This window comes from Pelodiscus sinensis, chromosome 15 (genome assembly GCF_049634645.1).
Source record: "Pelodiscus sinensis isolate JC-2024 chromosome 15, ASM4963464v1, whole genome shotgun sequence".
Classification (NCBI taxonomy): Eukaryota; Metazoa; Chordata; order Testudines; family Trionychidae; genus Pelodiscus; species Pelodiscus sinensis.
Genome location: NC_134725.1, coordinates 26,241,693 through 26,267,817, shown reverse-complemented (window position 1 = coordinate 26,267,817; position 26,125 = coordinate 26,241,693). Strand labels below are relative to the sequence as shown.

Sequence of the window (26,125 nt, the reverse complement as noted above, 5' to 3'; positions counted from 1 at the left end):
GATAAAGCTTCTTTCGATAGGGAGCATTCACACCTCAAAACCAGATCAAAAAGATGATCTGCTTTTTCTAAAAAGAGTGTCCAGACTGCATGGACGTTCTCTTAAAAGAAAGCCTTGATTGCTATTCACAGAATAGCCACCAGAGCACTTGTGCTTTTTTTGATTGCCGTGTCTTTTGAAAAATGTCCCTGTTTTGCGTCCACACACACCATTTTTTCAAAAGAGCTCTTTCGAAAAAGGCGTTCTTCTTCATAATTTGAAGTTTAACAAAGTCGAAAAAACACCTGCATTCTTTCGATCTAATTTCGAAAGAATGCAATTGCAATGTAGACTCTGGTGGAGTTTTTTCAAAAAAAAGGGCAGGTTTTTTCAGTCTAGAGATACCCAAGGTTGCCAGGGCCCTTGGGAGGCCCCCAAATCCTACCCCCATTATCCCCGCCCACATCAGGAGCAACCCCAACTTGCTCCATCCCTTGTCAGGGCTTTGTGAAGGTGGGACTGAAAAACATTCCAGGGAGAAGGCTTCCACTACCATCACCACCTTTCTTTCCTGGGGAACCCAATTGCAGCAGTTCAGTTCACTAGCCTCTGGGACAATAGCATGAGGGCACCATACCTGCATGACCATGGTCCCAACAGTCGATCTCCCCATGCTGAACTGGTTCCCAACAGATCAGTAGCTGTTCAGTGTGACGAGTTTCCAGATGGAAATGGTGACCCTCTTCTGGAGGAGGATGGTGGGTTTCATCTGGGTGTCCCACTATCTGAGGACAAGGGCAAGCCACTCACACAGATCCATGAAAGCACCCTTCCACATGTGGAAATTCTGGAGCCACTGATGGTAGTCCCACCGCTGCAGGACAATCTGGTCCCACCAATTAGAGCTGTCACCAGAAGTGGCGGTGCACAATATGCAGGGGAGGCTGGGTGAGGTTGTACTGCATGAGCAGCCCCCAGAGAATGGAGAGGAATTGCCCCACAAAAAGGATGTGGACGCATTGGAGAGGGTCCAGCGGAGGGCAACCAAAATGATTAGGGGGCTGGAGCATATGACTTATGAGGAGAGGCTGAGGGACTTGGGTCTGTTTAGTCTGCAGAAGCGAAGAGTGAGGGGGGATTTGATAGCAGCCTTCAACTTCCTGAAGGGAGGTTCCAAAGAGGATGGAGAGAGGCTGTTCTCAGTAGTGACAGATGGCAGAACAAGGAGCAATGTTCTCAAGTTGTGGTGGGAGAGATCCAGGTTGGATATTAGGAAAAACTATTTCACTAGGAGGGTGGTGAAGCACTAGAATGGGTTACCTAGGGAAGTAGTGGAGTCTCCATCCCTAGAGGTGTTTAAGTCTCAGCTTGACAAAGCCCTGGCTGGGTTGATTTAGTTGGGATGGTCCTGCCTAGAGCAGGGGGCTGGCCTTGATGACCTTCTGAGGTCTCTTCCAGTTCTATGATTCTATGATTCTACAATGAGCAGAAAGTCCTGTTCCTGTAGGGCCAGGAAGGCAACCTACAGAAACTGCAGTAGGAGGTGCAGCAAGATATATAAGAGCCATAAACTGCCCAGAGGCAGGTCTGACTCCAAGGCAGGAGTCCTGAGGTGTCTGCCAGGGCAACCACAAAAGGCAAAGAAAAGGCTTTGCTGTCCCTCGAGGAGATAGGCCAAGGAGAAGAGCCTGAGACATAGCTTTACAAGGGGTCTCTTTAAACACAAGCCTCAGATAGCCTCGGGCAGAAATGAGAAATGACTGCTGTCCTGATGCCCTGCCTGAAGTGCTTCTGGGTGGCCTTAAATGCGATTCAGCGTCCAATGAGTGCGGATGCTCTATTTCAAAATAGCTCAGCACTATTTCAATGGGCATTTGCTGTGTAGAAGCGCTATTTCCAAATAAGCTACTTCAAAGTATTTCCTCCAAAATAGCTTATTCCAAAATAAGCGTACAGTGTAGACGTGCCATAAGTTAGCTAGCACTGAGCTGCTTAGCTTTCCTGTTCAGATAGTCCATGTTCATAAAGGCTTAGAGTCTTTTTACTCTGTCTATGCAGTGTTTAGCACAAGATCTTGATGTCCACTGCGATTTGCAGAAAATAGTGTATTACAATCACTAACCATAACTAAGCCCTAATTAAAGTAAAAAACCTCTTTGATGCCAGTGGTGCTTTTACCTAAATAAAGAATATAAGACATACTTTCCCTTCAGTTTACTAGAGCAACTCATTGACCTTATGCAGAGTGGAACTGTCATAAGCGGGGAGAGGATACAAATAAGCAATGGCTGAATAAAGACATCAGGATTTGATCTTGTATTTCTCATTTCTATGTATCAGATTAAAATAATCAATATTGTATCACTGCTCTCTTGTGCTCCTCTGTCTCTAGCAGTTGTCTCTTATCTTGTACTTAGATTATAACTAGGGCTCTACCAAATTCACAGTCCATTATGGCCAATTTCATGACCGTAGGATTTGAAAATTGGAAAATTTCATGTTTTCAGCTGTTTTAACCTGAAATTGGGGCACTAACCTAACAGGAGATGAGAAGATCACTAATCTCTTACTTGGGGGGCGAGTCACAGAATTGCCATCCCCACTTCTGTGCTACCTTCAGATGGACTCTGAAGGCAGCAACCATAGAGCTTCCTGCAGGTAAAGGAGGTTCCAAGAAGAAGAGATGGGTCTGGTCTGGTCCTCCCTCCCACTGCCAGTGTAGTTTGCAGGGGAAGGAGAGGTCCTCTCCTTTCCCCACCCAGTAGGAGGTAGGAAGCCTCCTTTGATGGGGTGATCCTAGCAGTGTTCCCTGTAAGCTGAGGTCTTGGGCAGCCACTCAGGAGAGATTCAAACGTTACCCAGCTGATTAGCAGAGTGCTCACAGCATCCACGCCAGCAGCCTGTGTTTCTATTGGTGGTGCACATCCACACATGCCTCTGTGCACATAACAAAATGTATTTGCCCATGGATTAAAAAAATTAAAGGGAACATTGGCTCCTAGGAACAAGAAGGCAACATATTTCAAGGGGAAGGCCTATTTCACGGTTTGTGATGTGTTTTTCACAGCTGTGAAATTGGTAACACCTTAATAAATTATAAATACCTGGAGCCAAGGAATATCTTTTTTGTTCTGTTTATACTGAGCCTAGCAATGTGGCCCATGACTGGGGCTCCTACTACTACTACTACTACTACTGCTACTACTACTACTACTACTACTACTACTAATAATAATAATTTTAAAACATCATGGTTTCATCTGTTTCTTAAACTTCTTCATCATATCAAGATCAACAGGTTCTTTGAATGGAAACATTGCATCTAAAATATCCCCTAAATACATTTTTCATCCCACTTGCTAGATCAAAGGCTTACTGTAGTGCATTGTAATTTACCACTATTGCATTGCCACAACATTTGGAGATAGTTAATCCAGAACAGAAGGCAAGGGCCATTGTATGCACTGCACAATCTGCTTCCAGTGAGGAAGAGGCAAATATCTTTTAATATCACTGTTTGCCAGCTAGTCAAAGAAGGGCATTAAAGACATCTGTAAAGTGCTTTAGCTACCATGAAGCAAGAGGATGAGTGCTGAAAAGTGCCTTTGGCAATGAGCAAGAAGACCAGGAATGGGACGAGGAAGGAGTACAAGGGAAAAAATATCAACAGAAAATATAAGAGGTGTTATTTTTAAACACTGAATTCCGCATTCGCATATTTCAACTTAACTTTTGCAGATACCATCTTACATGGCAATAGGCTAATATATTCCATATAAAGAGAGACCCAGTGAAACTGAGCTTCAGTTCTGTTGCTTGTTTTCAGTTTTAATGGACAAGGCACAATAGAAACCTATGCAGAAATATAAATTAATCTATTCTCCTATCATTTTGAAGAAAATGGCCAAGTATGCTGTTATAAGGGCAAGTGATTTTGCGTCTTGGCTATTTGTATGACTGAAGCAGAAAACAACAGTTGAGCAAAATAAAAAATCTTCATTTTTCAGAAAATTACGGTATTCTAACTTTTGTTTCTGTCTCAAATCATGACTCATATCTGAAATTTTGATTTTTTTTCATAAAATTAAATATTCTAAATACTTCAGAAGAGTCACATTTTGGTTTGTCAAACTGGAATGTTTCATTTCTAGTCAGTTCAACATTGAATTACATTTCCTATAATCTCAGGAAGTATTAGTTGTGAGCCTGATTCCCCCATTTTCCCTTTAGAGCCAGGTTTTCCAACCAGTTAGTTAGCCTACAGCTTGATTAAAAGGGAGTCTGCTATAATCCTCCAGGAAGCTAGAGCCATGGGGGAGAACTGGGTCCCAAACTACAATTCCCATGAGGCTATGTAATGGACCCAAAATGCAATTACTGGTAAATGTTTTGTTGAACTGATTTGAACCAAAATATTTTTGGTCAGTTAAATAAAATGAAATATTCCAATTTGAATCGAATTGGTTATTTCATTCTGAATTTCCCAGTGAAACATTATCAGCAAAACCGAAATTTCCTTGTAGAAAATTTTGATTTCGTGGAAATTGCATTTTCCATTGGAAAATTCCCACAGTTCTCAAGAAGCAATAGTTGGGCCTATTTATTAACAGTTACAATTGTGCAACCCTTAGTTATCTTGGTAAACTCTTACTTACATGGAGTAATCCCATCGTAAGCCTACTTGCATAAGTATTCACCTCAATGAGTATGCCCAGTCTAGCCTTATGAACTCATAGAGGACACTTAAATCTTGTGCAGAAGTATTTATACCTCTGAGTAGATGATGGGTGTGTTGGTGTTTTCTTGGTATGGAGAATTCAGATAATTAATTTAATTTGCTCACACCTCCACTGAGCTGTGTTCCCTGTAAACTGTGCACTTGTGCAGCTGCTTAGGGGAGACTCATATACCAAGCTGAGCTCCCACAGGTAAGCTTTTTGTTGGTGGTGCTCATTTGCACATTTCTTAGTGCACATAAAATATTTATTCTGCACATGGATGGAAAAAATCCGCATGCAGATGGAAAACATTAAAGGGAACATTGCAACAGAATGCATATTTTCTTGAAAAAACAAGAGGCACGTCAGATTTTCAAATTCCAAACCACCAAAGGTGACAGAATACCCCATTGCAGGCACACAATGGTCTTTTGTAGATAACTTGAACAAAGCCTTCAGAGTCAGAAAACACCTAAAAAACACCATGAAAATAATGAGTTTCATGCAGGCAACATTCTGTCTCTCAAAGTATAAAATAGTACAACTCTCTAGGAATAGGTGAAATAAAACATGGGGCCAAACTTTAAGTACACTGTGCTGGTTTGTGGGATTAATATGTCAGTTCACAAGATGAAATAAAACAAAAAAAAATTTCTACCCATATCCTTCTAGGTGAGTAGGATGATAATTACTTCTAGCACAATGTTTAAAAACTATCACATCTTTAAACAGAAACTTCATATCCTCTCTGTCTTTCTGCTTCCATTTAACCATGTACGTTTTATGCTATAGGTCACTTTCCCCCTATTTTTCTAGAATGACTGCTGGATGAACCTCTCTAATCTGGCACTCTCTGGTCCAGCAACATCCATGGTCCAGCATGATTTTAGTTAGCCGAATGTTCACTTATCATGGGTGTGGTCAACTTTGCTGAAGTCCCATAAAGTTTGTTTATAGCCACCAATCCTGGCTCTGAGAGTTCTGTGCTGTTATTTAGCTCTAATATACCTCGAAATGTGTACTAAGCAGTGGATATGCAAGTAATGCTATTAGGCAATATTGACCTCCCATGTTTGGGCAAATTCTCTTGTTTGTCACTGGTCAGGACCCAAGGGTGCTGGACTAGAGAGGTTCACCCTGTACAATAGGTTATATTAGCTTTTTTCTAGAGACATTCTTAACATCATTTAACTTTTACGCCTACTAGAAACTTTAAAAAATATTTCAACCACTTAGATCAGATCAGCAGTCTAAATGTTTTTAAAGATAAGCACATTTTGAGCCTATTACTAGTTTTCTGGACAACTTGCCCTTTTTTATATTCCCATGCCATTATTTGTAACAAGCAAGCCCAAAACACACACAACTGAAATTTGATATTTAAAAGTTAAGCATTTGGTTTAAATATTATATATCAAGATGCTTGTTAAAGGAGGATTAACGCAATATGGAAAGTTTACCCAAGATCCCCATACAATCACAAATGTATTCCAGTTTGTTTTATTTCTGTAAGATAGCTAGCTGGCTCAGAAACACTAACTGTAATTAAAAATATACAAAGCAGCTAATTTTCAATTAGTCTGTTCATGTTGAAAAGTACATCTAGGCACTTTAAAATTACAGATTCAGCAACTTACTCATTAAAGGAAATGACAGACTATAGCATTGTTCCCAAGTGCTATATGAATGTTATTGCTCACAGCCACCTTTTGGAACCTTACTGGTAGCATTCTTTTGGGAATTTTCTATGTTCTATGATCTGTATTGACTCCCAGTAAGTTTCCAGGCAGTTGAGTCCCTCTTTTTCTCTCTCTCCCTGAGACCAACAATCACAGGTGAGATCAGCAGACATGACTGAGCTAGAGATTGTTCAGCTGAAAGGGAGAGTCTGACAAGTGGTTCTTTGGAAGAGTTCTTCAGATTTGGAACTCCCTCCCCAGCTTGGTTCACCACAGCCAAGAGTTGATACTATTCTGAGCAACGGTTGCCACCATCTTTTGTAAGGCAATTCAGAAGGGAGTATGTTGAGGTGAATCCCTTTGAGGGCAATTCTTTAATGTTATCTGTGTGTTTTAATATATGGGAAACATGACTACAATTTCATTTTTAAATCAGAAGAAACAAACAAACAGATAAATAATATCATTGCACATATCCTCTGTATAGCATATTCAGCACTTGTACTGGTTTCTCTCTTTTTCCTAGACTCTGGATACATAGACATAGATATCTCAAACCATATGCATTATTCTTGTTGAGACTGATAAAAAAGAAAGTATTATTATAATACCAGCGGGAAGAAAATCAAACAAATACATGTTTCCACAGTCATTATTGTGCCATAACTCCGATTTATTGCTACTCAAATAAAAGACATAAGTAGAAGACAAGAAAAGAGGCAGCTGACGCCCGCATTATTTTTAAAATACTGTAACCGTAGAAATTTAGGCTGGCTTTTGAGAAACAGCAAGAGTAATATCAGGACAGAGAAGGAGAAAATCCCAACAGCAGCAACAATTGGAGGTTTAGGCAGCACAGACTCTAGGCATAAACCTTATTTAACAGCATCTCATCCATCCATTACACAAAAGAAGCATAAATATAAGAAAGAACAGGCTCAGATTCACTAGTCAAAACATTAGGCTAGAAAATACAGCTATTTGTTTTCTCAGGGGTTCATAGAAATATTTGCTTTCCATTTGCTCTAACATAGATTTGTAGTCTTCAAGTTTCAACCTACATTCTGGACCACAAGAAAGATAATGGAGCCAATTGAAAACTGCTGACAAAATTTTCATGATTCTGACAGAAAACCATTAGCCATTGACCAGGGGGCATATGAACCTGAATGCAGGTTGGTTGAGATGGTTCCTAGGCATTTGAGCAAGCTAGTCTGAGTATGTAACAAAACCTGGTGATAGGCGAAGTTGCACAGGATCTCAAGATTCCAAAAAAAAGACCTCTTTGATATTGGCTGCAGCTTCAAAAATACTGAATAGACAGGCTGCTGCTCCTCATGCAGGGAAGGAATTTTTCCAGCTATCCCACAAAAAGAACTCTCATGTGTACTTCCCAGACAGTAATAATACCAAATGGTTCTATGAATCTTGGTCTAAACCTAAAGAATGCTGGCTGTGCACATTAAGAGAGGATGTATTGCAAAGCATTCCAACAGCTGAAGAGTCTCAGAAACCCATAAAAAGGTCTCCCTCTCGTAATGGTCAATGCACATGAAATACTACAATAGCATGGAAGATTGTCTTTTGAGTACACAGCAATAGTGATTCTCCAGGAAAGAGGCAGAGGGTGACAGAGGCAAATATGCAGCAGGAACTTTGATGAAACAGTCCTGCATGTCCTGCCCACTCAGGAGGCTGTGTAGCCCTCTGGAGAGGATGCAAGACCTCCTGGATTACCTTGGGCAAAGTTACTTGTGTTTAAATGTTCAAAAGGGTCTACCAATTTTGAATCTTCCATTTCTTAGGGTACATCTACATAGCATGCTTATTTCGAAATAAGCTATTCCAGAATAGTTATTCCTAAATAGCTTATTTCAAAATAGCACGTCTACACTTCAGGGAAGCCTCAAAATTAGTGTGAGTCAGGCTTCTCTAATTTAGATGTGCTATCTCGATTTAGAGATCCAAGAGGCACTGGGGAGGAAAAACTCAAAATGGCCTTGGCAAGGGGCTATTTCAAAATAGCAGCAGTGGAGCATCTACTCATGCCTTATTTCAGAATAGCTATTTTGGAAGAAGAGCTATTCCTTATGGAATGAGGTTTACAGAAGCTGGAATAAGCTGACTGTTATTTCAATATTATTTCGAAATAACAGACTTGTTTAGTAGATTCTTGAATTGTTATTTCAGAATAACGCTAGTTATTCCAAAATAAGAGTGCAGTGTAGACGTACCCTTAGAGTCCAGCTCAAAATGGCAGGGTTTAGCCTTTCATTTTTTTCTAGCAAGATCACCTTAATGCCACTCCTGAATCACTTGACTCTCTTGACTTACTGACATGCACGAACTTTAAAAAAACTCAAGTCATTTGAAGGGATAAAAAAGGAGCAAAGGAGTTCATAAAACTGCACTGTCTGCACAAAGACAATCTCTCCCATAAAAGGTTTGTTCCAGTATTAATAGAAACATTCAAAATTAAGTTGGTTTCTTTACTAGTTCAGTAACATGGATTATCACGGGGAGAAAAATAAAGATTTCTTCATAATATTTTTCAACCCACTCTGTGTTTTCTTTTCACTGTTACTGTTTAGATAATTTATTAATATTACACTGCTAGATGGGTTGTGAGATTAATCACTGTGTTGCATTTCATTATGTGTTCATATTGACCCTTTCCCCCTCTTAGGTGCAGTGCCCACAGGCCTTTGTGTAGTTAACATGATCCAGCAGTCAGTGCTAAGTGCCACAAGTTGCAATACTGTGTTCTGATTTCTAGCACTGTTACTATTTGTATTGCAGTAGTGCCTAGAAACCTCAACTGAGATCAGGACTTTACTGGAGAAGGTACTGGATAAATATAAAGGAAGTGACAGCCTGAAAGCTGTTCAGAGCAGGGACTAAGGCAGACAGAGGGCAGAAGGAAACGGGCTCAAAAGTGGTGAAAGTCAGAGTCAGTCCAAGCACTTTCAGGGATTGCACCTTGGTCTTCTAAGCTGCAGCCCCAGGCCCTATCAAGGAATCACACTGTCTCTGTAAGCCTGCTGTTGATTCTTGGCTGATAATACCAGTCAGGCTTCCTACTGACGTAGCACATTACGTGCATTTTACAAAGGTGATTAAGTATCATTCTACAGATGAAGAAACTGAGGCACGGAGAGGAGACGTGATTACCAAAGAGCAAGTTAATAGCAGGGACAAGAACCCTGGTGCCCTGACTCCTCAGTCAGGGTACTCTTCCATGGACCATCTTCCTCCATTTCTTTTAACCTCATTGTGTTTTAATCCATTCTAATATTGTCTCCATCTGCAAAAGGGAGGTGATAATAACTGTCTCACAGAAATGTGGCAATGAATTCAGTCTTGTAAATGTTTTGGTGATACTCTGGTAAAAGTGCATGTTGAACCTCCATAGTCCGGCACCCTCAAGCCCTGTTCAGTGCCAAACCAGAGAATTTGTGGAAATATGGGAGGCCGACATTGTCTAGCAGCATTACCAACACTTCCACTGCTTACTTAGCTATTATAAGACATTTAAATATAAATTAGAACTAAATAATAGCACAGAATACTGAAAGCCAAGAATCGGAGCTATAAACAAATTTTATGGGGCTGCAGCAAACTTGGCCACACCCACGATAAGTGGACATTCCACTAACTAAAATCATGCTGGACCACAGATGTTGCAGGACCAGAGCATGCTGGACTAAAGAGGTTCAACCTGAAGTATGCATCTGCAAATTCTTATTATAAATGAGCTATTACAAATGGTTCATATTTGCTTAGTTTTTTACATATTAGGGAGAGCTGTTCCTCTGACCCCTAAAATGTCAGAGAATACAGAACACCGCCTACAAAACTTGGAAGCAAATGTTCATGTTTGGGGGCTTTTAATTTGGAGAATACTCTGGGGGCTGCAATGCAGACTGGCTCAGTGGAAGCCCATTAGATTACTTTAGTGGGCAGATGGTGTCAAAGAGTCAGAAGTATGTAACAGACTCCTGCTGTGCCCAAGTGTTCAGTACGCAAGAAATCATCTCTTATCAGACAACTGCTCCAGGAAACACAGTGAAGCACAAAGGAGAGAGAGCAGGGCATAGCTAAAGTCATGAGCCCTTACAAGTGCTTGCCCAAAGATGTCAGCAAATTATCCAGTGACAGAACCAAAACTGGGAGGAGTGAGCCAATGAGACAATGGCAAAGGAGATGTGATCCACACTGTGCCACTGGGGAACATCTTCAAATGTGTGGGACATACCTCTGTAGACATACTTGCCCTCAATGTGCCTCTGGGAGACGGAGAAGTAAAATTCACCCTTCTCATTGATGTTAAAACTGCTGTTCCAAGAGGCTGAAACCAACTTTTCAAAAGCATCCCCTAATTTTGGGAGCCTGAGGTAAAAAAGCCAGGTCCTGGATTTTCAAAGGGAAACTAGGAGTAGACTCCAGGCACACACATCCTGAGTCCCTATGCTTTTAGCCACGAAGTAATGCTTCTCTAACTCCTACCCATTGTATGGTAAACAGCCAAGGATTGGAACTACTGTATAAGCAGTCTACCAGTGCCTAGTGATGAAGTCTTAGTCATGATCCAGAACCACATGCATTTGCCTATAATGTGGCACCACTGATGCAGTGTTAGTATCTTCTGAAACACCCTTTTTGCATGCATTCATGTGACACTATTCTCCTCTGCTTATGCTAGGATGAGTTATTCTAGTGCAGTGATCTCCAAACTTTTTAACCACAAGATATTTTTTTCAGTTTAAGTGCAATGTAAGATTTCCTTAAACCCAAATACCCTTGCCCCGCCTTCTTTCCTGCCCCTTCTTTAAGGCCATGCCCCTGCTCCACCCCTTCTCCAAGACCTCACCCAGCTCACTCCATTCCCCTCCATCCCTGAACCTCACTCACTTTCACCAGGCTGGGGTAGGAGGTTGGGGTGCAACCTCTGGTCTTGGGCCAAAGGGTTCAGAGTGTGGGAGGGGCTCCAGACTTAGCCCAGGGTAGGAGATTGGGGTCCAGCAGTGGGTTCAGGGTGCAAGTTCTGAGAAGGATTTTGGGTCCAAGGGGACCCATGTCTGGGGCAAGAGTTTGGATGAGGAGGGGGTTCAGGACTGGGACAGGGATCCAGGATGCAGGCTCTGGCTGAGCACCACTTAACCAGGTGGCGGAACAGTGTCATTTAGGCAGGCTTAGTCCTGCCCTGGCCCTGCACCACTCCTGTAAATGCCAGCTGCTTTCAGTATTTGCTCCATGGCATTATGTGCTGCCCCTCATCTGCAGGCATTAGCCTGGTGCTTCTACAGGCCATGGTTCCCCATTACTGATCAATGGGAGCTGCAGAAGTGGACAGCAGGCAAGGACAGTATGTGGAGACCCCCTGCTCTGCCTTTCTCAGGGGCTGCAGGGATGTGCCAGCCACTTCCAGGAGCAGCAATTACCACAGGCATAACAACTTCAGCCGCAACAGGTTCAGAATTTTAGAACTCACTACTCAAAGAATTAAATTTAAGCATAAGAGTATGTCTACCCTAGCCCCCTAGTTCAAACTAGGGAGGCTAATGTAGGCATTCAAAGTTGCAAATCAAGCCTGGGATTTAAATATCCTGCGCTTGATTTACATCTTCCCGGCTGGTCGCCTTTTTTTGAAATTTACAAGTCTGGACTAACTGCCTGCATCTACACGCGGCAGGGACCCGGTAGTTCGAAATAAAGCTCAAGTTGGAACTACCTGTTATTCCTCCTGGAATGAGGTTGAACAGATAGTTTGATTTAGGGGCTTTAATTCGAACTACCGGACCCCTGCTGCGTGTAGATGTGGGCAATTAGTCCGGACTTGTAAATTTCAAAAATGGCCTCCAGCCGGGAAGATGCAAATCAAGCGCGAGATATTTACGTCCCAGGCTAGATTTGCAACTTCGAATGACTATATTAGCTTCCCTAGTTTAAACTAGGGGGCTAGTGTAGACATACCCTAAGAGAGAAATGAAAATGATGAAATGCTCAGACCAGTCAAAAACCAAAATTAAGCAGTAAAAGAAGTAACAACAACAACTCACATATGTGTTGGGTCGGGACATGAGAGTGAAGGTCAATGTGTGTTTGTGGGAATGACAGAGACATACACACTGTGTGAGAGTGACAGATTTGCCTTGCCAAGCTCCCTTCATCCCCTTTTCTCTGTGTGAAGACAGGGAACAGAAGTACAGGGAGGTGAGACACCCTGACATCAGTGCTTCCCTCTTCTCCTTCTCACACCCTGCACATCAAGCAAGGGGCTCCCAAGGGGGGCAGCTCCAAGGCAGAGGCCAGGAGCAGCATTACACTGGGGGGAGGGCAAGTGAAGTGCCAATGCTTGATAGCTTCCCGGCCAAACCAGTCAGGATCCACTGTCAGAGGCTCCAAGATCTACTGGCTGGTGACCACTGTTCTAGTGTCATCACATGAGTCAGATGCTGTATGCAGGCTTAACAAGCCAGGACACTTTGCTCAAGATAACCAGTACAGAGCTACTAAAACGTGGATTTCAAACCACATAGAATTGAAAAGGTCCTAGACTGTTAAACACACTTTAGATATAACTCTAAAATTCTTTTCTCCATCTTGAGACCTATTACTCCTTTTTTCTTACGGAGTCATGAAGCATTGTGATAAGTTGGTTGTTGGGAATGTGCTCCAGTGCTTTCTACTGGATAGACTTAGATTTGTTCCACTCTGTGTCACAAGCCCTTTACTGCTAACCATGTAAGGAGATTCTTCTTCAGTTCAAAGGTAAGGGTCTGTACTTTTGTACTGGAGGTCCTAAGTGCTATTTCTGTTGTTGCTATAAATGCCACTGTGACCACAGAGGACTAAATAGGGACAAGGCAAATTCCCATGGATTTATTACAACAGAAAATACTGTAACAGCTGCACATTTGCTCACAAGTGGCTTAAAAAATATAGCCTATGATGATAGGGTACCATAAAATCAAATTTCCATTTTGTTTTTTAAAAATGTATTTTTCCAGTAAGATATTGTAGCAAAAACCTGCTGGGACAAAATATGTCTGTGGCCAAAATAGCAAACTCAAAGCTTAGTCCTGCAGCTCCAAGTCAAATGAAAATTTTGCCTGAGTAAAGACCTCAAGATCAACTGTGATTTATGACCAGTATAACAATGTAAGCTTTATGAGCCATCTCTCTAGACCAGTGGTGGGCCACCTGCAGCCCAGTGGGGGTTTTTGTGTGGTCCACAAGACATTTTGTTTACCACTGCCCATGTGCAGATTGCCATATTCCACTGGTTTTCACGCTGAGGCTGCTGCCAGCTCCCAAACTGAAGCTGGGACTGGAGGTAGGGCTGTCTCTGTCAGCTCCCAGTCTCCACACAGTGGCTGGGGCTGTTGCCAGCTCCCAGCTCTCAGTCCCCACCAGAGCAGCCCCGTTCATGGCAGGCCTGGCCTCCCCATGGACAGAGGTTTCTCCAGATGAGAGTAGCTCCTAACTGCAGCGGGCCCCCTGCCTGTGGCAGGCAGAGAGCTGCTCCATCTCCACCAGTTACTAGTAAACATTCACACACACATCCCCTTTCAGCTCCCTCTGGTTTTCCAGTTAAACAGTCACATCTCTAATCCTGGAAGACCATCTTGGTTATGACAATCTTGTGGCCCATTGTGATAAAAGGAGGGCCACTCATATAGCCCACTCACTAGCCTAGGCTGCTCATCACTGATGTGTTAACTGGCCAAGCCAGAAGGGAATCCCCAGAAATGGGTAGTTGTATGAGGCCTGAGGCACATAAGTGCAGTTCTGATTTCATAAGATAGAGGGCAGTGGTGTGCAAGCCTGCACACACAGTCACACACCAGTTTATTACAACAAAGGATGTTAAATATCAGGTAATTTAATGTCACAAATTTTTATCAGTCGACTATTCTGTAGTCCCCAGGAGCAGAGCCAGCAGCCAATGCACTCCAGTCCCACTCCGGAGGAGCTCCCTGCCATTCCACCAGAGGCAGCAACACGGGGTGCCAGGCAGGAGCTGGTCCGCAAGGGGAACCAGTTTAAAAACCAGCTCCCCTCATGGGACCCAGCACAAGCTGGAACTAAGCAGGACTGCCTGCCCACCCAGCTCCTAATATACTTTAAATGTAGAGACACAGCAGGAGTAGGTCCCAGACCCATCATAAGCCAGGACTGAGCAAGGCTGCTGGCCAGCCTACTAAAAAACTTACTGGCAAGGGCAGTGAAGGAAATGTGTGTAGTCTCTAGCATTAACCTATGAACTTTTGCTTATCAGTTAATCAGTTAATCGACTACACTATTAGGGTATGTCTACACTACCACAATAGTTCGAACTAGGGTGGTAATGTAGGCAACCGGAGTTGCAAATGAAGCCCGGGATTTGAATTTCCCGGGCTTCATTTGCATCTCGCCGGGCGCCTCCATTTTTAAATGTCTGCTAGTGCGGACTCCATGCCGCGCAGCTACACGCGGCACGGACTAAGTAGTTCGGACTAGGCTTCCTACTCCGAACTACCGTTACTCCTTGTGAAACGTGAAACGGAGTCCGCACTAGCGGACATTTAAAAATGGCGGCGCCCGGCGAGATGCAAATGAAGCCCGGGAAATTCAAATCCCGGGCTTCGTTTGCAACTCCGCTTGCCTACATTACCACCCTAGTTCGAACTAGGGTGGTAGTGTAGACATACCCTTACATCCTTAATTACAATCCTGCTCAAACAACTTTTAAAAATTTTTCTAGATGATTTTACAGCCATTATTTGTCTCTACTGTAGAGATCAAAAACTAACTAACCATATATGTGCTACCTAATTAAAGGAAACCAAGCAAGACTCTTATTACAGTAACACCTTAGATTCATAACTTAAAAGGATAACTACAGAGATCTCATTTGTGGATTGCTGGATGCTACAGTATACCCAAATCACTGCCATTAGTTTACAGTAAAGACAATCAAATTACTTACCACAATCAGCTGTGTATGGAGATCAACATCTCCCAAAACCCCAGGTCTTTTCATAATTGGGCTAGCTGAGGCCTGAAAGACATTACTGCTACTGAATGGCATTGTTTTACTGTTGTTTATTCTTGGGTGATTATTATTGAAACTATTGGCTGTGCAGTTTATTCCTTCTCTAATTATATCTTGGGATTTTTCTTCTTGTGCATTTTTCTTTTATAAATGACTATCATACGTACAGCAGTGGGTAGGTGCTTTATACATCTAAATAAAAACAGGGATATTAAGCACCACAGAGAGTAGTTCTGAGCTCAGTTAGCACTAGGCAAGACTGAGCTCACTGATTCAAAGGATTTCTTTGGCATACAATGGACATGAGGACTCATCTGTGTGATTATCTGTTCATCTGCTTTGTTTCCCAGCCAGTGGCCTGCACACTGCCTGCCCAATTGTCTTCCTACCTTGATGGCATGCAGCTCAAAAGGCATACGTTACAGCCGCCTGAGGCAGCTAGATAGGGCACATTTCCTTTTACTGCTTTTTAGCATACATTAGGATTCATACAGAGTGCTGGTTTCCTTTCTATGTCTCTGCTTGGCCCCCTAACAATCATTTCCACTGAGTACCCATCTTCACACAAAGCTGGTTTGCTTGTTTGCTTTTCTTGCAGAGCTTGTAGCAGCCTGCAGCTTCCTACTGCCCATTCACATCTGAGGGTCCCACACAGGTCACTTTTAGATAGGGTTTCCTTTGCATGCTTTGAAAGACTGCAGTGCAGCAAAATGGGAAGGTTCAATAGATCAGGGAAGGAATGTTACCCAGTATGATATCGTATCATCACTGTAATAAGGTGGACCATGACCTGAGGCCCCTCTACTGGAGGCCTTTTGGTCCTGTCACACCTTGTCCAGAAAGGCTATAGAGAAGTCCTCCAAGCCGGGTAGAGTGGCAGCAGAAGAAGCATCCAATCAGGGGCCAGGAAGACCCTATAAAAGGAGCTGGGAAACAGTTCTTCTTAAGACTTCAAGATGTGAAGACTGGGTAAGTAGCTGGCTGAGAGAACGGCAGTACTGAAGATAGCTCCATATGGCGAGATTATTGGAGACTAATGGACTATGCTAGGACTCTAAAATAAAGCCCTGAGGACACGGCAAACATGCTGCCTCCAGAAGGGAAAGCTCTGGGGAGCACCACTCTTCTCCAGACAGTTCAAGGATACCAAGGTGGGCCCCTGTTAAAGGTGTACCCTTGGATGAGGTTTATGTTGATTTGCACACAGGGCAGCATGTGACTTGGCCAAAGGGCTGAGTTGACAAAGAAGTTTTAAACAAGAGAGTGCAGGTACAAACACAGCCAAAAGGGAGCACCTGTGAGAAAAGAGTGCCACCCTGTTACAGTCACCAAACCTTTCCCCTTTAACTCAGCGCAGAAAACACAGGATAGGGGATGAGTGATCTCCAGCAAGCTACTCTTACCTGGCCTGTAGATGAAATGACACTTGACTGAGTCAGGTCCCAGTCCACACCACTGGAAACACCATGTAAACTGGCAGTGGCCAGCCCCCTTTTTGGACGTTTTACCCAAGAGGCCAAGAAATGAGGGTCTGAGTAAAAACCTAACACCCCTAGGAGTTTCGGCATTAACTTCAAGAGGCCCATTGTAATTACGAAGATTGAGCTGCCCTCTTAAACCTTAGAACTGGTGGGAAGGATGAAGAGAGAGTGACTACCAATTCATCAACTTCCTGGGGCTTTCAGACTGATACCTTTCATCAAAATTAAAGTTCCTTAATACAGGATGAAAGCAAGAATCTAAATATAGAGGAACCACACCACCACCCCCATTCTGCTTTTCCATAGAAGAAAAAATAGGTTGGCTTCCTCAAATATGTAATTTTTAACCTTGCTCACGATAATTAGTGCTAGTTAAGTGCCACCAAAACTACTTAAAATCCACTTAATTTTGAATTATTATTAATAATGCAGCAAGAGATATTATGCAGAAGGATGAAAAATCAAGTAATTTAATGTAACACTTCATAAATGAAACCTGCAATGAATCTTAGCTGCCTGTTCAGACTCTCTGTAATCAATCTGTCTGCAGTCATGTTTATGTATCCTAGGACCGAGTGATAGACTGCCACCAGACTTGGCATCTACGACAACCTCAAGAGGATGATTTAATGTGAATGCAGCATGAAAAATCAGATTATCTTTAGATTCTCTCTTTTATTAAATAAAAATGATCTTTATTGAATAAAGCTGCTTTTATTAATATCTAAAACACTGGTTGGTGCCATAGAGCCTGCTCATCCCATGGAACTAATAAAAGGAAAAGCGGAGGTAAAAATGAGAACATTACAGGGAAATATTAGAAATTAAATTGCATTGAGTGAGTTTTGTGGATAGCAAATACAACTAAGGCTCTTCTGTAGAACTATTTAGTTTCATTTGGATTTATTATGTTTTGTTCTGTTCATACTGAGATGAAAAGTTGGAATAGCTCTCCAGATGCACATCGTGTCAGGGTGCAAGGCCATTAACAATGACCAAGGAGCTAATCTTACTCCCCCTAGCCTAGCATAATAGCCCAAAGAACTATAAATGACCTTCAGGGTGAAAGAGGGCAAGAATGGCTGTTTCACCAAATTAGCTTGACCCTCAGGCAGAGGAAGGTTGGTATTGGTTTGTGGAGGGGAAAAGAGGAAGCTTAAGCAAATTTATTTTGATTTCTGGCTACAAACAACAACACTCCAGGAAAAACCCTTGCTGAATGCCTCTGTGGTTTGTTTCTGCTGAGTCATTCCCCCCCCCCCCTCACTGGCCACAAACTCTCTCTCTCTCCTGTTCTCTCTCACACACACACTTTTTCCCAACAAGCTCACCTCCCCCCACCGCCCCTAACACACATACTTTTCAACATATGGCAAATCATACAAAATTACCAAATTAAAGTTATGCAGCTACCTCAACAAAGACATTTTTGACAACAGATTCCCAGAGGTGTTATTACTATTGTGACACTTACAGAAAAAAAGATTTGTTTCCTTATCAAAAACAACAAGCTTCTGTTACCAAAACAAAACAAATCACAGATTGTAAAATGCTGATTAGACTTACTCACTGTAAAACTCAATCCTATTCCCTGTCTGGAGATACCAGAAAGAGTTAAAAGAAAGAGAAATTATATCTTTAATTCAAACTCAAGATTCTTTAATTATAACAACAACTAACAAATAAATATAGAACAAGTATCCCTTACCAACAGAATAAATCCTGTAATGTTTCTGAGTAATAATCCAAAAGAAATTGTAACACTTTACATTTTAATTTTCCATATTCTTATTCACGATAAACTTCCCATTCTCAGAGCTCCCATGGACATCACTCAGAAATATGCACTGGAGCTCTTTCAGAAATGGCTCACAACTTAGGGTACGTCTAGACTACATGCCTCTGTCTTCAGAGGCATGTAGATTAGGCTACCAGAAATAGGAAAATGAAGAGGCGATTTAAATAATCGCCGCTTCATTTAAATTTACATGGCTCCCACGCTGAGCCGACAAACAGCTGATCAGCTGTTTGTCAGCTCAGCGCGATAGTCTGGACGCGCGGGTGGCAACATCAAAGGTATTTGTCAACCACCGAGGTATACCTCATCCCAGGAGGCTTACCTGGGTGGTCGACAAATACCTTTGATGTCGCCACCCGCATGTCCAGACTATCGTGCTGAGCCAACAAACAGCTGATCAGCTGTTTGTCGGCTCAGCGCGGCAGCCATGTAAATTTAAATGAAGCGGCGATTATTTAAATCGCCGCTTCATTTTCCTATGTCTGGTAGCCTAATCTACATGCCCCTGGCGACAGAGGCATGTAGTCTAGACGTACCCTTAGTGGAAGATAGGAATATAAAAGAAACACAAGTAAAGAGCTCGCTCCTGTATTCTTTGTGTGTTCATTATTCCCACTCCAAATAACAGATGAAGGAGTGAGTAGCAATGTGTTAACTTCCTGTATAACTATAACACCCCCATCATGCAGTAATTGCTGTAATAGGATATTTCTTATGAGCAATCAATCATATCAGAGTAACCCATGGAAGTCAATGGAGTTGATCAGATGTAACTAAGGCTGAAGTTTGGCCCTATCTAAAATACAAAGAAGTGGGGGGGGGGGGGGGGGAAGATGTTATGTGATATAACTGATACTACTGTGAGGGTTCAAAGACCAATAAAACACAATATTAATAATATATGTCTTAAAAGACATTTAGGGGTAAATTAGAGCTAAATTACAGCACAGAATACTGAGAGCCAGGAATCGGAGCTGTAAACAAATTTTATGGGATGGGAGGAAATTTGGCCACACCCATGGTAAGTGGACATCTGACAAACTAAAATCATGCCAGACCACAGATGTTGCTGAACCAGAGAGTGCTGGACTAGAGAGGTTCAACCTGTATCAGATGTTTAATCAAAAACAGTCAAGTCCAGTTAAAGGGTATTGTTTTGTTTCCTGGGAGATTCTTTTTTCCTTCCCTAAATTAGGAGATTGACATCACTGCAAATTGAATTTGTATCTCCCACACTAGTGGTGAAAACCCTTTGGAAAGTATTCCTGTCTAACCCATCTGCCACGCCTATACACAACAAATGGTCTTCTGTACCTGGAGGGAACAGAAAATCCAAACAGAAGTTTTATCACCAAAAAAGAAATCCCCATGAAAAATTATCTCTTGTGAATATATCTGCTCTTCTAATGATGGAGGAGAAGGGCATGGAATGCTCAGGAAAATGTAGGAAGACAAAAAAACACTGTGAACTGTGACATTCTCTTGCTGGTACTATTTAGTTCCTATTAACTTGGACTGCTGTTTAAAGCAGGTGTATGCACAGGTCTTCCAGGGGTACATTCATGCACCTAGATAATTGCCAAGTTTTAAAACAGGCTACATAAAAAGCACTTGCTAAGTCAGCACAAACTAAAATGCCATACAGACATAATGAGAGGGTAAGCAATCTTTCAGTAACAGTGCATCCTGACACTTTCGTACTTTTATGTCTGATTTGGTAAGCAAGTAGTTTTTAAGTGAGTGAAACTTGGGTAGTGCAAGACAAATCTGAGTCCTGAAAGGAAAGCAGTAGTCTGGAAAGGTTGATAACCACCGATTTAAAGTGAAGGCTCTCCAACCTTTGACAGAGGGTTTTATTGGCTCAGTGTGCGTAACATCCCTCAGGTTCCATTGGAAGATTGTTAAGAATCCTCCGTACCTCTCAGGCAATATTGAGGTCATTGCAGAACTGGGCCATAAAGAGGTATTTGGTGTTAGAGGAGATATCCAAGGCCCCCATCTTACCCTCATAGAAGCCAATCAGAGTTCTGGCCTTTACACAAACAACCTGTTTAACTTTAAAAGACATGGACAACATGTCCTTGCTATTAAGCCTGCTCATATTTGGTAGCAATAGATTCAGAATTTTACTATTGAAAATCTCTGAATGTTTCTATAGTTGGAGATAGATTCCACTCCCATTGATATCAATGGCAAAATAAACTGTCTGTGAGCAGGATTTGGGAGTCACATTAAATGAAGCTCTACAGCCACATACTTGCAATACACACATCTCATCATCATTTACAAGTAGTTCTGCTGAGAATGTTGAACTCGTTACGGAAAACATTACAACATTTCACCTCCTGGGCTTGAACTAATTTCTCCCTTCCCAGGATAAAAGCAAAGCAAAACCATAAATGGTGCTTTTCAAGTCTTGAAAACGTGTAGGAAGGAGCTTTGTTGCCATGCTTCAAAGTAATCAGCAACAGACCTATATACAATAGGCAACTGATTGCTATTGCATGTTAAAAAAATGTGTCTCTCTCTTACTAAAACTTTGCTATAATGTCATAAATGAAAGAGCATTTCTATTAGCAACAACAAAGCATCAAACAAAGAATTATGCCCTGTAGCAATAATCAAGACTGATTATGTTTTCAGTTTTCCTTCTGTTAGGGAGATCAACCTTTTGCACAATGTCTAATTCATATTGCAAATCTCTAGAAACCTCTGGTCTTTCTGACTATTCTAAGTCTCAATAATAAGATCTCGGTCTACCACCAGATAAGGAAATAGTTATGTATGTATAATATTTTTTAAATCACAACTCAGTATACACATCCAGCAACCATGCAAAAGCATGTTTTCAACTCTAAAATACAAAATAAGCAATACCAGTGATTGTAGAAGAACTATTAATAAGATCAAGTGTATGTAATTCGAAAGGTACGCTTAATGAGATTTCATATTTTATATGGGAAAATACGTATGTAGTTTTTCATTAGTATATTTTTATAACAATATCTCCTTACCAAATCCAATTTTCTGCCCAGATTTATCTTTCAAAATGGGGTGGGGTGGTTTAATAATTAAAAATAAAATCTCAGATGAATGTTATAATTACTGAGAAAACCCTCAATTTCAAGCAAGTAATTTCTGTAAGTCTCAATCAAACACAAACTTTTTTATTAATCAAGTGTAGAGGTTGCAAATTGAAATACACCAAAACAAACGCAGGAAATGAAAAAGTTAGCATTCTTACTGAAGTGTTTATTGATCAAAAACGAGACATGGCTTGTATTAAAATACATATTTAACAATCTAACTAGTAATCAGAAGCTACAGATTGGTAATGTGAATGAAGTAATCTTAGAGCAAGAATCATCTTTATAGTCTCTGACTTTATGGGCTTTCATTTGCAGCTAGGAAGTTGCACTAACAATAGGATTTTGAATTTAATTTACTTTGGATTGTTATGGTTGTTTTGGAAGTTCTTATATTTGTTTTAAAGGTATGAGAGGGAAAAGGAAAATCCTTAGTTGGAAACACAGAACTGTGGTCTTTAGATACACAAAAAATATTAAGCCTGGCACCCTACAACTACACTATAATACTGCTACAACTTTGACATGCCATTGACAATTATGTAACAAAACTTTTCTAAAAACACTTCACTGCATATAAACAAAACTACAGTAATTTAAAATATTTTTACAAAGAAATTAAAAGCATAACTCAAAGACATATGGCCACAGTTCCTCACTGATGGCCTATACATTCTAAAGCTATAACATTCAAGCCAGTTTTCAGCTATTCAGGCACAGACAAGTCCTTAATATCTTCCTGAAAATGTATATTCTCTCTGCTCCCCCCTCCATTTTTATAATTCAAGACAAATTTAAAGATTTTCTTCGTACATTGAAAAAATTAATTAATCTATGGGCTTACACCAAGCATCAGAAGTTTAAGTATTCAAAGGAGAATTTTTGATTGCAAGAAAGGTTGTGTGGGTGGAGGGGGGGTATGTATCTTGGTCTTGTAACCCTTTTTCTAACTTTATTCCGGTACAACTCTCACTCAGGAATTATGTCAACACATTCCAAATCAGTTCAACATATTGAAATTCTAAAGTCACTGACATGAGATTTCAGAACAATAAGCAGGTCTTGGACATTTCAACCAACCTGTATTACTATTGGAAGGATGGTCTGTTAGTTCCCATCATGTGTTCTAGTAAAAGGCTGTCAGATGAGATACAGGGACTTTACATAGGAATTATTACATAGGGCATAAAGCTAGGGTACTTAAACCCAAAGTTAGGTAGTCCTGAAGAATTTTAGAAACCCAGCTAACTAAAAACCTTTGTAGTGCACATCAGAGGTTGTCCGCCAGTATCATATGCATGAACAAAGATATAGTAGACAGCTTACAAATGTAGATCTGGGAAATTCTAGGAGGTGGCTTTAGCTATAAACACAATTTATTTTCAGAATGTATTCTTTGTGTTTGCCTATCACAAAGATCCCCCCAAAACGTTTCAGCCATAAATCGTACAGAAGACAACAATATCCAAGACACCCTGAGAGGTTGCTGTAGTAAAGAAAAGAATAAATTGCTCTTTACCTTTGGAAAAAAATGCTGCCAGGCTGAAGAGGAACGGTGACAGAAGCTGCCACATATTGCTAACCCCAGCACTGCACATCCTTGTGTCTGTTGGGAACTTTAGGGTTCTATTTCACACACTTTGGATTCAAAATAAAAACCAATAAGCGGCAGAGGTTGCATTTTCAGAGGAGGTCATCTGGAGAGCGCAGAAGGCATTTCCTTCACAGAGATGAATTGTTTCTTTACTTTCCTTTTTTTAACCCTCCCTCTCTCCTCCAGAATAGCCGAGGGTATTAAAATAAATACACTCGCAAATAGCCCCCCCCCCCCTCCGCAATAAACAAAAAACCAAAAACTCTTCCGATTCTGCTAGATCGTTAGTCCTGTTCCCTGTTCATCTAAAAAGTAAACAACTCCTCCTTTTTCCCCTCGCCTTCACACACACTCTCACATACATCCAAATAAAAATATCAGCGCTGGAGCTTCTAGGCAAGGATCTCACGCGCAAGCCTAGGGCGCTGTTGGGGTGAACACACACATTCCCCCACCATGCTCAGGAGAGCGCCTTGATTTTATAAACCAGATGCCCACATCTCTGGGCACATTCGTTCGCTTCGCTGCACTAAAGTTTTCTGGGAGGTGGGGATACTGACCAACCCAGAGCCCAGACAGGCACAGAGAGAGGCAGACTGGGTTTGAGTCTCTCCTTCCCACTCCTCCCCCGTGTTTTCTCAGTCACTTGTTTAACTCGGAAACAGAGTCTCGCCCGAGAAGGTTACTGCTCTAGACGATTTAATGCTTTCGGGAATGTTGAAAGCAGCGGCGGCGGCGGACGAAAACCCCAAAGATGCAGCAGAAGTTGATCTCCACTCAATATGCTGGCCCCAGGCTCCGAGCTCCTCCTCCTCCTCTGGACCCGACCAGCCAAGTCCAGGGTATCTTTTAAGCCAGTAGGTTTCGCGAAATAAAAAAAGAGGAGGAACATAAATAAACGCACCTCTTAACTAGACAGCCAGACTCACCAATCCATGTGCACAGTACAAGGGCTGGGTGGAGCTACTAAGCCCACCCCTCTTGGTTCCCACACAATCACAGAACAGGTGGGCGGAGCGTCTGCAGTAGTTTAGCGCCCTTTCCCCCTCCCAGCAGTCATTAAACCAGGATCCTGCTAGGACTTAGCAGGGACAGGGAATTGGGGGCTGGCTGGCTGCCTGGCTGGCAGGCACCGTGACGAATCAAGGTTGATGTTATCATCTCATCCACTGTAGGAAACAAAGAGGTGCATGGCTTCCTCTCTTTCTTCCCCATCCGACTCTGGTAATGACGGAAATTACAAAGAGAAAAAGGAAAACCTCACGGACTCTGATAGAGCCTGTTGCCCTACAAAAATCATTTTAAAAATCTAGATTTCACCTTAAAAAATAGACCCTGAGAACTCTGCATAAAATCCTGCACCTAGATCCACAGCACTACAAAAACTCAGATCTAGAATCTGGTTCCTGCCAGATTTTGGCTCCAGACTTAGTAGTTGTACTATCAACATAGGACATTAAGTGTTGCTTCAGCTGCCATAAAATCTGAATCCTGGCTGGTACAAGAAACTGCAAAACAGTCTAGCTTGACAGGTGTATATTACAATATATGGTTGGGGTTTGGCTGGTTATATTCCAAGTTTTGACATCTAAATTTGTTATTTATGCAACTCCACATAGTCCATCAAAATATTCTGCATCCCAGCATCTTACAATGTATCAGTGACTGGAGACTCAGTAAAAAAGTGATTTCACAGCTATATTGAACTCTGTACACACGCCACTGACAAAGCAACAGAATTACTTATTCTACCTAATGTTAATAATGTGTTATAAATAATACTCTAGTCTAAAATGTTCCATAAATTGCTAACTGTACAAATTGTTAAATCTGTATTTACATTTGGTCAAGGATAATAAGTCATTATTTCCTAGAATACAGAACAGCAGCAAAATAGAAACAGAAAACCTCAAACTAAAATATTGCAAGGCTGGCACGCTGTGTATGATCAACCATGCAATAGAGAGAGATTGCATTTCATATGTATGTTTTAGAAGTTCATTTTGGTTTGAGAGGCATTACCAGTTTCAGAGAGATTCCCTAAATCCCTGATCTTTAAAATGGCAAATACCTCTACAACTGATGTTATATGTAAAACTGAACTGAACTTTCTAAGGCTTTCTCTACACTGCAGGGTTTTTGCACAAGAACTTTTTTGCAGAAAAGATCTTCCACAAAAACTTCTTGTGCAAAAGCATGTCCACACCTCAAAAGCTCATCACAAAAGCACTGTGCTTTTTTTTGCAAGTGATCAACAACGCTGCATGGACACTCCTGCGCAAGAAAGAACCTGTGCTTTTTGTGATAGGCTCTTTTTGTGCAAGAAACCCGTGTTGAGCATCCACACCTGCCTTTTTGTGCAAAAATTCTTGTGCAAAAAGGAGTTATGCGTGTAGAAAGAAGTATACCTACACCACAAAAAGCCCTCTATTATGTCAATTGACTATAGATTTTCTTGCACAAAAACAGGCTTGAGGTGTGGACGCGTGGGTTTTTGAGCAAAAACAGCTATTTTTGCACAAAACCCATGGGCTACGTCTACATTGGCAAGATTTCATGCAAATACTTTTAACACAAGAGTTTTTGTGTTAAAGTATTCATGCAAGAGAGCGTCTACACTGGCATGTGCCTTTGCACAAGAGATGTGCTTTTGCACAAAAGCATCCGTGCCAGTATAGACGCTCTCTTGCTCAAGAAAGCTCCGATGAACTGTTGCGCAAGAGGGCTTATCCCTCAGCAGGAGCATCAGAGTA

General features: G+C 41.6%; 1 protein-coding gene across 3 annotated transcripts in view; it reads right to left on the bottom strand.

The window, feature by feature from the left end:
• The window catches only part of TMEM132D (transmembrane protein 132D), a 589,482-nt gene extending 565,178 nt beyond the window's left edge, over nucleotides 1-24,304 (bottom strand). For all 3 annotated transcript variants that reach the window (XM_075898457.1, XM_075898458.1, XM_075898459.1), the window contains exon 1: nucleotides 23,298-24,304. In XM_075898457.1, the coding sequence (XP_075754572.1) occupies nucleotides 23,298-23,376 (79 nt within the window). In that variant the 5' untranslated portion in view covers nucleotides 23,377-24,304. The remainder of the gene's footprint in view (nucleotides 1-23,297) is intronic.
• Between the last annotated feature and the right edge of the window lie 1,821 nt (nucleotides 24,305-26,125).